Source organism: Zootoca vivipara, chromosome 2 (assembly GCF_963506605.1).
Source record: "Zootoca vivipara chromosome 2, rZooViv1.1, whole genome shotgun sequence".
Classification (NCBI taxonomy): domain Eukaryota; kingdom Metazoa; phylum Chordata; class Lepidosauria; order Squamata; family Lacertidae; genus Zootoca; species Zootoca vivipara.
In genome coordinates, this window is record NC_083277.1 from 111,785,521 (window position 1) to 111,799,754 (window position 14,234).

Sequence of the window (14,234 nt, forward strand, 5' to 3'; positions counted from 1 at the left end):
GGCTTATATTCCTTGAATGCTTACAAATCCTGCTACGGCTTATATTATGGCGTATTTTATTTCTTATTTTCGGAGAAACAGGGTACTTGGTTCTCAGTTTCAAAGTGTATGAGAACTTAGGCAAAGGTTAGATTCCCTCTGTAGGACTAAATTGTTTTTCTCCTCTCAGAGAAGTGATCAGATTTATTTCTTGATATACTTTCGGAATGTCATAACACTGAAAATAGGTTCAAATGGTGGTGGTAATTTATTTACTAGGTTATTTTTCTTGGATAGAGATCTCTAAGCAATGTATTAGTGGCTATTACAGTGATAAAAATCTTCGACTTCTGTTTGACGTCTAGATAAAATACTATTTGTGTTAAGATACTTTTTAATGATTGGATTGAACAGTCTTGGTAAACATAATTTGAACTAGAATGTGGGTTTGGGGTTATCATGTTTAGTTCCCAAGCAATAATATTTTTCATTGCATCTTCTGTTGCCATTCGAATCATCAAGATTTTAGGTTGTGTGGAAATCTTTAAAGGTATTTAGGGGTTATAAAATTCAGCCAAACTATTGAGCAGGTCTCATTTGTGATTCAAACTTGGGTATAGTGAAAAATCCCTAGGTGCGCTATGACTTTCAGACATGATTCATTTGGATGCTCCTTTAAAAACTTACAAACACCCTATAATTTGGGCAGCTGCCATCGGCTTTCCAGACAAATTGTTCCAGCCAGGATAGATTGTTTGGCCATGAGCTGTATATTTCTGCCGTTTTGTGTGTGCCTCTTCCCCGCTTGTCCACTCAGGGTGACCTTTCAAGGCTCATCTTTGTGTATCTATGCTATTCAGAGATAAGTAGTGAGAAGCGGCCTAAATATTGAACTCAGCAGCAAGCCATGTTGCCATAGCCATCTCATTAGAAATGTTCCTTTTTAATCCGAGCATCTAGTATAAGCAATATCACTGAATGTACAGACTGAACCCTTTATTTCTGATTATCAGCAGTGCATAACTTACTACAAGAGGCAAATTAAACTGGTGATCATGCTGCTAAATTGATAATGTGGACTCCTCATGTCATCTGCTTTCTGGTTTTGGGTGAGTCACTTCTCCCTGTCTTGGGTTTCCCCAACTGCAAAATGGGGGTTAATTGTGTTCTTATTTGTAAAATGCATTATTTTGATGCAGTTCTGTGTCCATGCTTGAATATTGTTTTTTGTAATAATTTTCTAAAAGAATCTATACAAAAGCATACATACACATACATATGCATACACACACACAAACATCTGTTAATCATATGGAACATTTCATTATTTATTAACAATACTGTATATTTGTCAGCACTGCAAACCATGTACAGTATATTATTTTAACATTTGTTACATTTTATCATAGCTATGAAAAAGCATTAAAAGATTGTATCCTTTAATTCTTCTCTGTACAGTATATGTCATAAAAAGGAGACAATAATTTTTCAAGTTGCTCTTGCTTTGGACTCCCTTCTCTCATTCTGACCAGTTTAGTTAAATTCATCCCTGAACTGTACCATACTTTCATAATTATTTTACTGTTGGTGCTCGAGTCCTTATGCCATTGGGCGGCTAGCAATATAATTTTCTACTTATAAGACTCCTTAAGTTTAAAATACTGGTACATTTGGGCCTTTTTCAGTTCATTTATTTTGTCAGTTGGCTCTAATGTAATGATTCTTTCATTCTTCGCAATATCTTTTGCTTTTGTAATAATATGCTGTATTCATAAATCTATATTTCCTGTCAAACGGAACATACTGTATGTTATACATAAAAGACTAGTTGGGATATTTGAGGAGATAATATTTTCTTCGTTTGCTCCGGACTTGCAATGGTGCATTAATCATATTGGGTTTTATCAGTGATTGAATATTATTTTTTGTGCTACTTATGTTCCCATGTTTGAATGCTTCCTGACAGTAAAATATGCCATATTTGTTTAGAATTTTAAAACTAAGGTCATATTGGCCAATAGGACTACATTTTGCAAATGAAGAAAGTCTCTGTTACTCCTTTGATGTCATAATTCAAGCAGCTAAAGATATAGCCAACAAGCTGCCAACTTATAATGAAGAGTGCAATGTCATCTGTACAGCAACTTTCCCCCTAGAAGCTGGTCCCTGAGAAAGCAGAAATGAGCAGTCTGCTCTTGAAGTATTTCAGGAGCCGTGCAAGTCACTTGAAAGTAGCATTGTGGAAAGCTGTACCGTTAATTCTTTCTTGGCCAATGGCTATATGCTTCCCTTGGGGAAGATAAAGATATTGACAGAGGACTCTAGAAATTTGTCACTTATCTCTATCAAGGTGCCTAGCCTAACCAAGAGTTTTTAAATGAATCAGACAGGGCAGTTTGTAGGACTGCAATAATAGCTCACAGCTCAGCTCAGTGCTTGTGAGGGAACAAAGTAGGAGGGAGAGTTTTTGTTTTAAAAATTGGAAGGTATGTAACTAGACTTACAGGAGATGGTATGACAGGATCTGTTCTGTCCCATCCCCCCAATTTCCATCTTATTCTCTTGACAATCCTCTGTTTCAGCATTATAGATTACTGATGGAGGACTGTAGCTCAGTGCACTGAGGTCAGAGGTTCTATCCCACCAACACTGAGTAAAAATTGGAAATAAACTTTCTGAAACACTGAAGAGCAGTACAGTGGTACCTCTACTTACGAATATTTCTACTTACGAATGGAGCTCCGTCTGCCATCTTGGATGTGGTTTAGATAGGATTTTTTCTACTTACGAATTTTTAGATAGGGTTGCTTCTACTTACAATTTTTTTCTCCCAATGCATTCCTATGGGATTCGACTTACAATTTTTTTCGACATACAAATGTATGTTCGGAACGCATTAAATTTGTAAGTAGAGGTACCATTGTAGGTCAGTGTAGCCGATACTGAACTGGATAGACTGATTGTCTGACTTGGCAGCTTTCTGTGTTCCTAATTTGATGGAGTATGAAACTTGGTGGACAATCTCTATTTGCAGGTGGACAGGGTGGGATGGTGTTGAGCACAGAATTGGGAGGTTGCAAGATGGAAGGTGAACATGGCTGGAGCACGCTATATAATTAGCCATGAGGGTTCATGCTCTGGTCCGGTTCTTGGAGGACCTGTCAGTCACTCCCGAACCATGTGTTTTAAGAAATAAATAATTCAGACGCTTGGGAGACTTGGGTGTGCCATCATTCAGTTAGTCTCCTCGGGGCAGGTAATTAGGCTGTGTGTCTAACTACATCAGGAGTGATTGATCCAATCTTGCTTGATATAGGGATGCACCCAAATTACCGGTACCTGCCCTCAGAGGAAGTCACACTCAACTCTCTGGAAGTAGCCTGTGCAGTTTTGCTCCCTACCCTCCACCCCCAGCAAGGTTTGCAAGCTCATTTACAGCTCCTAGAGAAGGTTGTGAATTAATTACACTGAGCCCCCCATCATCTGTCCTAGCTATGGAACTTTTCTTCTTTCCCCCCTCCTTCTGCCATACCTGCTCTATAATTTGGTGTGAAACTTAGACACACCTTGCCATCGCTCATATGGGCAAGTTGTTCCACAGAAAGAACAAAAAAAGCAAGGTGTGGAATTAAAAAATGCAAGTGAAGAGATGAGTAATTCTGCATTGTAGAGGGAAGTGTCTAATTTGGTGTTAGCGGGTGGGTCAAACCACCCAAATCTGTGCACACAGATTGGGCTGAGCTGAGTTGTCTCTTTGCTGCACCACACCCTGCTCTTCAGGGATTTGAAGCTTTTCTGTCAATCCCTGACTTTGAATGCAGCCTTATCAGGTTAGCTGGCAGGCAGGCAGCCTGGCAGCCTAGCCAAAAGAATGACTTTTAACTGACTCCACAGAAGCAGCAATCTGAATATGCTGGCGTCTCTTGTGGCAAGACTCCAAATCTTCTGTGCTCAACTGTTCTTCGTTTCCCCTCTCCTGCTTTTTCTAGGGTTTTGGCATCGGTGATGAGAAATGGGGTATGATGTAGCTCGCTTTCAAGGGGATGTTGATGAAGATCTTGTATGTCCCATCTGCAGCGGGGTCTTGGAGGAGCCAGTACAGGTAGGTCAGCGTAAAGATTTTGTAGTTTATTGACAAGCTAAAGGTTTTCTAGGTCAAAGCTGTATAGATCTTTGTTCAGCTGCATGACTGAGGGAGAATACATGTGATAGTAGAACTCTTTGTTTTAATTTTTTTAAAGCTATAATCTAGCCTGATTTATTGAGCCAAAGAAAAAAGTTGCACGCTATGTTATATCTATGCAGATTCCACTGGAATCTGTTAAACATCGTGAGCTTTCTTTGGAGTTCAGGCACAAATTTTACAGCCCATGTTAATCACTGAATACTAATTGGGTAGGTAGTGTATCCGTATAAAAGGCAGTAGACGTCATGATAGGCTATGCACTTCATGGTATTAAAATATAGGCTATTGGAGCACATGATTTCTCTACTATCTGTTGCAATTTCTTCTGGATTTTCCAAAATGATAGACCTAGGACTGTGAATGTTAACTAGTTAACAATTTATACACATAAGGAGAGCCCTGCTGAATTTTCGCCAAAGACTCCTCTATTTCTCTCGGTGACCAACCAGGTGCCTTTCAGAAACATACAAGCAGGACCTAGCATATGTTCAAGCCAACCCCACATATGATTGTCACATGTGACCACATGCATCTATTTTGCTTTCCCTATAGTAATATGGTAATATGTCAATCAGCTGTAAGCCCATCCTGTTCTCTTATCAGTAGTAAACAAATCACTTCTATCTGTAGCTGAAGTGAACTGGATAGGTAAAGGATTGATTTCTTTGCTGACAAGGTGTTCTTGAAAAGATGAATTAAGCTAAACAGCTAGCTGCTGAATTTTGGATTGACTTGTTTGGCTTGCATATGAAAGCAGCATTGGGTGGCAGCAAATGTGCTTTGGAATATCATTAAAAGGGGAAAAAACACCTAGTTTGAATTCAGCTCTCTGGCTTGCAGGTAGCTGGTAACTAGATGACAATGAACCTTCAGATACTTGTATAACTAGGCATACTGGGAGTTGTCATTCCACATTCAGAACAAAAGCTTCTGTTTCTTGAGAGGCTGGAACTGCTGGAGCATGAGTTTATTTTTGCACAGGGAACTGGCAGGAACTATTCTTATCTTAGTAGGTCTCCTTATGTAACATTTGCATGAAGAAGCATTAACCAAAAATGTCCCCTTCCTGCATGTTACATGGCTGGCTTTGGTGCTTGCTCTATATGCAAGTATGGGACCCTAGTCCTGAAGGGGCCTTTGCTTTTCCTTTATTCAGATTTTTATCCCTCCTTTCACTTCAAAATGAAGTGCTCAAGGAGCCTAATATAAACAAACATTTAAAGCAAGTAACATTTTTTAAAAAAACATTGCTTAAACTTTTTTTTTTAAAAAAAGCAAAACATGGGGATGGCAGAAAATCAGAAAGCTAGAAACAAATTTCTGGATGAAGCAAAAAGAAATCACACAGTCTGCCCAGAGCCTGCTAAAACAAAGTCTTCAGAAAGCAATGAAAAATGAGCAATCAGGGGGCGAGATGGATCTCGCCAGTCACATCTTGTGCACTGAACAGAGAAGGCATTTTCTCTTGCTAATTAGTGACCCTGTAAAATGCATCAGTCAAGTTAAAATGCTGTTCCAACCTGTCAGAGGAGACAGAAGCTTGTATTCAACGAAATAATTGCTTTCATGGAATGACTTCCACAAGCACAGCAAAGCCCCCCAAATCTGTTCTGGGGGTTCCAGAACAGATATCGGAGTAGTCTGGTGGGAGGAAGGAGGAGAAGGAAGGGAAGTTCTGTTGCATGCAATGATTTTGTTGGATACAACCTCCCCGAATAGCTGATTCAAAGTAGCCATGAGAGATCAGTCTACCTAAAATATTCAAGTGTTTTGTTATGGTATGTGTGCAAAATATCTTAGTGTTAAACAGTATTTCTGATCACACTAGAAACATTATTCTTAACAAGCCAGTTAAAGGTGAAGGGTAAAGGGACCCTTGACCATTAGGTCCAGTCGCAGACGACTCTGGGGTTGTGGCGCTCATCTCGCTATACTGGCCGAGGGAGCCGGCATACAGCTTCCGGGTCATGTGGCCAGCATGACTAAGCCGCTTCTGGCGAACCAGAGCAGCGCACGGAAATGCCGTTTACCTTTCCGCCAGAGCAGTACCTATTTATCTACTTGCACTTTGAGGTGTTTCGAACTGCTAGGTTGGCAGGAGCTGGGACTGAACAATGGGAGCTCACCCCGTCACGGGGATTTGAACCACCGACCTTCTGATCTGTAAGCCCTAGGCTCTGTGGTTTAACGCACAGTGCCACCCACGTCACTAGCAAGCTACGGTAGTTAGGCATGTTAATAAACTCAAATTGTTTCTCTCTTTTCCAAGAGACAGTTTTGCATTTAAATTTGAAGCAACACTCTAAAAACTGCCTCAGAATGCACATTGCATCTAATCCATTGTGATACGGTTGATACAATGGAGAGCAACATGTGCTATTCAGCTGTACATCTTGATTTTCTCTGAACAGGAAGTCATTAAGCTTGGGAGAATGGGAGAGGAAATCAACTGAGAGCTTCTGAACTTTCCTGACTCTCTGTTAGATTGAATATGTGTTGTGCATTACTTACCCTGTGATTTTCCCCACCCTGTCTCGACCTATGATGTATCACGCCCCTTCTCCCCCACCCCCGGCTCATCCCTTTGACTGGTCCCACTGTGTCGTGACCTATCCCGTCCCCTCCTTCCCCCCACCTCCACCCAGGCGAGTCAGTACCTCCATTCGGCCTAGTCTGTAAAGGCTTTGGCCTAGTATGTAAATGGGAGCCAAGGTGCTGTTGAGAGGGAAGGTTTTATAGGTACAGTACCAGTGTAGCCGCCACTAGAGGGCGCTGGTTTGTAACCTGGTTCTTTTCCCACTTTTGGCTGAGTGGTGCGTTCTGGAACAGGGGTTTTGGGGGTTTTTACCTGGTGGTGTGACATCTGTCTTAGCAAACTTTCCTATATCCTTTGGACATTCGCATGTGATGTTGTGTCAAAAATTCACCTCAATCAGTAAAGCGGTTTTGGTGAAAAGTGGAAACACACCCACATGCCCTTTTTACATATATATATATATATAGAGAGAGAGAGAGAGAGAGAGATTAAACTTCTGCCTTCTGTCAGTTGGCAGTGCCTGGGAGGCATAGCTGTGAGACGAGTAGCTGAGCTGGTGAAGTACATTTGTGCATGAATAAATCTTCTCCGGAAGAAGAGTTATAACTACAGCTGTGCCTTATTTGGAGGATTGTCTATGTTACACCCACAGGCAGTGCAATGAAAATAGCTGGTTAAAGGGAGAGGTACTGTGCTACTTTACCCTGTGAAGTTAATTTTTGAAATCATCAAGATTTATTTTAACAATTCATTCTTGAGTTGAACACCTTGCACAGTAGTGAATGTATACCCCCTTCCATTGAGCTCTGCTTGTACCACACCAGCACTGAAATGGCAAAGTATGATTTGCAATAGGCTTGATATGAGAGAGAAAGAGAGATCTCTGCCTCAAAGGCAGTAGATGATTTTCAAATCCTTTGGTTGATGGCAGTTGTCCTGTGTTCCTGCTTCAGCAACAACCTGATGAACCTGATGTAACCTGCATTGGCATACCTTGCTCTGTTCTTTGCACAGGCTCCTCATTGCGAGCACGCCTTCTGCAATGCCTGCATCACCCAGTGGTTCTCCCAACAACAGACTTGCCCCGTGGACCGAAGTGTTGTGACCGTGGCTCACTTGCGGCCTGTTCCTCGGATCATGCGTAATATGCTATCTAAGCTGCAGATCACATGTGACAACGCTGTTTTTGGTTGTACCGCTGTAGTGCGACTTGACAACCTGATGTCTCACCTCAACGACTGTGAACACAATCCAAAGCGGCCTGTGACTTGTGAGCAGGGATGTGGGTAAGTATTCAGCTAGGTCTGACCCAATGCATTGTAATGTCAAAGTTCAGTGCTTTGTCTAAGGCAGGCATGTCCAAAGTCTATTTCAGGGGCCTTTCTGGCCCGCCGATCAGTTTAATCTGGCCCCTGGGGCAGTTTATCTCCTGGGGCAAAAGCTCAACAACTTCAATCCTAAAAAAAGCTCAAGAACTTTGGGGTAAAATCATAAAAAAGCAACAACTTTGGTCGGCGCTCATGCATGTTCACTTCATCAAATCTGGCCCTCCTTGGAAAAAGTTTGGGCACCCCTGGTATAAGGGTTTTACATAGCCATTAGGGCTTCACTCCCATGCCAGTATGAACTGGAAAAATCAGCAGGAGAGAGACATTGGTTGTGTGGTCCACCTGGTCAAGCTTAATATGAGACAGCTTTTATGATGCGTGAGGCACAGTTGAGTTGCGCAATACTGACAGTTGGTAACTTGAGACTACTGACTTCAGTCCCAGTTTGCTTTTCAAAGTATAGGTTATTGCTTCCGCATTGTTTGCAGGTCACCTAACCATGAGTTTCTGTTAGTAGACACCCATTGCTTAATCCAGGGGTCCCCAAACTTACCCGGCTTCGGGCTGGTGCCTGCTGTGCCGATTGCGCGGCGGCTAGGCGAGCGCACGCCCATACGCGTGCACACACGCTATTTCCAGCACAGTTCCGGGTCGGAGGAGCGCCGGAAATAGCTTGTGCACAGGCCTCCTCCAACCCGGAAGTGCACCGGAAATGACGCTTGTGCATGCGGGCAAACTATTTCCGGCGCACATCCGACCTGGAAGTGGGCAGCCGCGCCGCTAAGAGCGGATGGCGGCGGGGGTTGTCGTGGGCCAGATAAAAGAGGCCTTCGGGCCGTATGCGGCCCACGGGCCGTAGTCTGGGAACATCTGGCTTAATCACCTTTCTCAATTCTTGCTGTTCCTTCTCCATGCAGCTTGGAAATGCCCAAAGATGAGTTACCGAATCATAACTGCATCAAACACTTGCGGTCAGTGGTGCAGCAGCAACAGACAAGGATAGCTGAGTTGGAAAAGACTTCAGCAGAACATAAGCACCAGCTAGCAGAGCAGGTAACAGCTTCTTTTGCAGCAGTCTTTGTGGCTCCTTTAAGTAGATAAACAATTCCTCTTTCCCCAGGCAAGCTCAAATAACTGATAAGAGTTTGTGTTGCCATGAGAAATGGCTAAAGGACTAAATTACCTCTCTTGTTAGTTCAGAATTTGTCAGAGGATGAAAAATCATTGGGGTGTGTGTGTTAGAAGATAGGGGATATTGAGTTGAAGTATTGTGTGTTATAGCTGAGTTCTGATCTTAAGGAGGAAGGGAAGATTTCAAAAGACTCTTGCCCAGATGGATTTCAAATATTTTTTAGACTCTGGATTCTTCTCAAGTTCTGAGTGACTGTAAAATATCCAAAAGGGGCATTCACTATGTGACAGTTGGTTCTTCTTAAAATATAGAGGCTAAAACCTTTCATGTACTGAAAGTTCCTTGTGTAGCTTTGAGCAGTAATGCAGTCTAGTACTGCAGGACATTATCATTGAATAGTATTTATATAGTGTACAGTGGTACCTTGGTTCTCAAACTTAATCCATTCCAGAAGTCTGTTCCAAAACCAAAGCGTTCCAAAACCAAGGCACGCTTTCCCATAGAAAGTAATGCAAAATGGATTAATCTGTTCCAGACTTTTAAAAACAAGCCCTAAAACAGCAATTTAACATGAATTTTACTATCTAATGAGACCATTGATCCATAAAATGAAAGCAATAAACAGTGTACCGCAGTCACACAATCAGTAGGTGAACTGGGTTCCACACAGTCACAAAAACAAAACAAAAAAGTCACCAAAACGCAAAATAAATAGTAAAAACAGACAGACCTCAGTGTAACACTCAAAACGGAGCACGTTCAGCTTCTGAAAAAAGTTAACAAACTGGAACACTTACTTCCACGTTTGCAGTGTTTGGGTTCCAAGTTGTTTGAGTACCAAGGTGTTTGAGAACCAGGGTACCACTGTACTATGTGAATGCATTTTTTGTTCTAGTAGTGGAACCTCTGGATCCTATTGACTGAGCTATTGAGACCCCTTTTAGAATAGCAGTGAGCCAAGTGGCAACTCCCGAGTCAAATTTGTCTCATTGAATGGTACTTTCTGGCCTCCTCAGTTGCCAACCCCACAGATAAAAAAGGGGTGTGAATGAGCAATAAATTTGACACTTGAGAGGGAGGGGGCATGGCATGCCTACTCCCTCTTAAAGTATTCCTTCAGTAACACTCTTTGTGTGCTAATAAAATGCAGACATATAGAATGCTAACATGCAGCCTCCTCTGAAGCATCAGTTTATCTGGAAACTCAAATCTCAGTGACTCGAGGGGCAAGACCACTGTGGCAAGATGAGAAGTGGTCCCAGAAGATAAGCCTATTTGGGCCAGGGAGACCCGAGACTGGGCTGCCAACTAGCTGTATATTGGCAAGGTGGGAAATTGGAGGAGAAAAGGGAAACGATGCTGCCTCAGAGCTAGAGAGGCTAAAGGAAGCAGGACTGATGAGTTGGCAGGAAGAAAATTTGGGAGCTTGAAGTGACACAGCTGAAGAAAGGAGGGGTCAAGGAGAAGGTAGGAACAAACTCCATGCAGTGCTGGGTTTGCCACCTAGTTGTGGCAGGCTTATGATGCCTCCAGAAACTGTTGGCTCAATGGGTAAAGTTTGCCTCTGAATGCAAGTTGCGTGTAGCAAGCTACAGGGGAGGAGTTTTACCTCCAAGTCCTGCTGTGTGGGCTTCCCAAAAATATCTGGCTGACTTCTGAGAAGCTAGATGCTGCACTAGATGGACCTTTGGTCTGATCCTTGATGGCCATTGGTTGTGTTCTTACTCCTGTCATGAAGCTTTTGAAGGCATGAGAGCCCTGCCAGAAACAAAGGTTTTATTTTAAGGAATCATGGAATGCCTACAGGGCATATTTATTATTTCCCACTTTTCCTTTAGAAAGTTCAGGTCATCCTAATGTAGGCTTCCCATGTTCTCCCTATCCTGGAGAAATGGGAGATAGGTCCACATTCAGTTAGCTTCAACCACGCTATGCGTTTTATGTTCCCTGACTCTTTACTAGGTCCATACCTAGCATCCTATTACCGTCTCGTAATGGAGAGATCTAGTGGCTGCTTAAACGCCGGGGACATTTTTTTTTAACCAGGTCTTTCTCAAAATCTTATTTGAAAAACTGCAGCTTTCATCTGCTCGTTTACTCTGTTTCTTTCAGAAACGTGACATTCAGTTGTTGAAAGCATATATGCGAGCGATACGTAGTGTCAATCCCAACCTGCAGAATTTGGAGGAGACTATTGAATATAATGAAATCCTAGAGTAAGTGCTGGAACTGAGTTTTAAAAGAGGGTGGCGTGGTGAGGGTATTTTTTTGACACGGGGAAGGCCAGCATAGCTAAGAGTTGATATTGTAATATTCTCTCTCTCTCTCTCTCTCTCTCTCTCTCTCTCTCTCTCTCTCTCTCTCTCTCTCTCTGTGTGTGTGTGTGTGTGTGTGTGCGTGTGCGTGTGTGTGTGTGTGTGTGTGTTTGCATTGCAAATTTGCACATTTCTAGAGATACAGTAATATACAGAGTAGGCGAAGAGATGCTTCCTATTATGCCAACTTACAGGTGTTTGTGGGGGTTGGCTGCAGGGGCAGAGAGGAAGGGGTGGTCCCATTGTATGAGTGGAGTTCCACTCATGCAGTATTGCATATCACCCAAGGTGTTTCTAAACATTGGATTACTGGAGTGTTACAGGAGCTTGAATCCATGCTTCCTGGCCGATGCACATACAGGAGCAGTAGGTAGAAGCCTTGAGACTAAACTAATAACCTGTAGTTCTCGTGGCCTTTGGAAAACCCTAGGGCCCCTTGGAAGCTTCCTAAAAGTTCAAGAACAGAAGAAGTGCTGCCTATAATACCATTTGCCCATTACTGATCTTCCTGTGTGATACACAACCATAGAGAAATGAGGGGGGGGGGTCAGGAGTAGCTGGGTGTGTTTTGAGGATCACATGGTTTACCTGAGGCAACTGGAGACCCATCAGGTCTGGCCAAGGTTCCAAGTAAACTGAATGAGCCTCCTAGAACATGCCCCAGAATTATGTATAATGTGCAAGGGGTTTTTTGGAGGACAAATCAATGAGGAAGTGTTCTCTAAAGATGGAAAGTTGGAAAACCACTGAGGAAGTCTCTTCCCATTCCATTGTCTTTTCCTTGAAGTTGGAAGCAGCATTTCATGCATTCTTTGCATTTATTTATCACCCTTTACACACACACACACACACACACACACACACACACACACACACACAGGCTTTAAAGTGAGTTACAACTCCAGTTAATATCTGCAGAAGTGCTCAAAATAAGCTGGCAGCTTCTGAGTCAAGACTACTATTGTAGTTTGGCCCAAGGCCAGAGGTTAGATCAGCAATACAATTTAGGATTCCTCACCTTCAGGCTTGTAGGTAACACTCTGTATTTCCCCTGATAGTTCTCTTACCTTGACTTGTTTTTTTCAATTGCTTCTAGGTGGGTGAACTCCTTGCAGCCAGCCCGAGTGACACGATGGGGCGGTATGATTTCTACACCAGACGCCGTACTTCAGGCCGTCATCAAGCGTTCATTGGTGGAGAGTGGCTGCCCCACATCCATCATCAATGAGTTGATTGAAAACGCCCACGAACGGAACTGGCCACAGGGCCTGGCCACGCTAGAAACCCGCCAGATGAACCGGCGCTATTATGAAAACTATGTGGCCAAACGCATTCCGGGCAAGCAGGCTGTGGTGGTGATGGCCTGTGAGAATCAGCACATGGGTGAGGAGATGGTGCTAGAGCCAGGCCTGGTTATGATATTTGCACACGGAGTGGAGGAAATCTAAAGACTTAGCAGAGATGATGAACGAATGTGCTTGAGAGAAAAAAATATACCATGTCCAAGCTGACTGATCTTGCCCCGCTGTGCCGTGTCAGGGCATTATTTCTCTCTGTTGATTAACACACTGCTTCCTAATTATACTGGGCAGGTGCCCAGCAACTTATGCAAGATGCCGTGCTGCATTTCCCCCACCCCACCCCCTTGTGATAATCCCACTCCGGTTTGATGTTGGCGCAGGTTTCCAAATGTCTTCATAAAAGCACAAGAAACTCCTCTGTGCTCCGGTAAGTGGGCTTCTGCCGTAAATGTCTTTAGAGAAGTCTTCAATCACCTGACATGAGTGCATTGGCCCAGATGACTTGGTTTCTCTTTAAAGCATCTCTGTGCAGGGCACAGGCCGTTTCCATCTTGGCCCATAGCATCTGACTTTCACACGGTACCTTTAAGGCACAACTTTGCAGCCTTTTTTGGGGTGGGGTGAATGGACGAGGAAGAGTACATGAGAAGGCAGATGCCAAACTTGGGGGTGCAAGTAATGCCAAATAAAATATACATACCAGTAGTGATGTTTTTGGCGTACAAAGTGTTATGGAGCCAAAAAACCCGACAGGATAATTTCTGCAACTTCCTTGAGATGCGTGGCCTTACGTTGCACAGGAGACAACCCTTCCTTTTCAGATAGGGCCTGGTTTTCAACTGAATTAGCATTTTTAGCAATGTGCTGTTGCTGCTGCTGCTGGTGCAGAATTAAATGCACATCTCCTCGCAGAACCCAGATGTCATCTTCCTCCTCGTACTCTCAAAGTGCCGCTGGAGAGGTCAGGTTCTATGCTGACTTCGATCCTTTCTCATAGGATGCAAGCCTTCAAGCAGATGCTCTGCTCAGTTTGAACAGAACCAGGCTCCTCTGAATTGTGTGTGCCATTTAAGGTTGTATCAACTTCGTGACCTTGCAAAGAAAATGGAAAAAAAATGAAATTAACCTGGATGAAACTGTCTTGTCATTGTATGTTGGCTGTTTTGATAAATCTGTGTTTTGTTTTGTTTTTTGACATCTTGATGATTGTGTCCAGTATTTTTTTGTACTACTTTTGCCTTTATATGTTTCCCTTATTTTATTTTTTGAATACAGTGGTCAGGAATGTCTTCAGGTCCAAGTTTAGTTTACCTGTTAAATTTAATTTATTTGCAACCGTTTTTTACAGCCACTTTCTTTTTGTGTGTGTTGCTTTGAATATTTCTTCCTTGCTTTTAAGCATTTGTGCTGGAGTTGGTGGGGCAAGGAATAAAAGCATCAATAAAAGAGCAGTTGGA

At 42.8% G+C, this 14,234-nt stretch overlaps 1 protein-coding gene across 4 annotated transcripts in view; it reads left to right on the forward strand.

Annotated features, from left to right (window-relative positions):
* RNF41 (ring finger protein 41) overlaps nt 1-13,978 on the forward strand; it is a 30,086-nt gene extending 16,108 nt beyond the window's left edge. The window contains exons 3-8 of one of the 4 annotated variants that reach the window (XM_035103776.2): nt 993-1,088; nt 3,969-4,081; nt 7,716-7,987; nt 8,947-9,082; nt 11,274-11,377; nt 12,573-13,978. In XM_035103776.2, coding sequence (XP_034959667.1) covers nt 3,992-4,081; nt 7,716-7,987; nt 8,947-9,082; nt 11,274-11,377; nt 12,573-12,924 — 954 coding nt within the window. In that variant the 5' untranslated portion in view covers nt 993-1,088; nt 3,969-3,991 and the 3' untranslated portion in view covers nt 12,925-13,978. The remainder of the gene's footprint in view (nt 1-992; nt 1,089-3,968; nt 4,082-7,715; nt 7,988-8,946; nt 9,083-11,273; nt 11,378-12,572) is intronic. The other 3 variants (XM_035103778.2, XM_035103777.2, XM_035103779.2) reach the window with 3 other exon arrangements.
* The last annotated feature ends 256 nt before the right edge of the window (nt 13,979-14,234 follow it).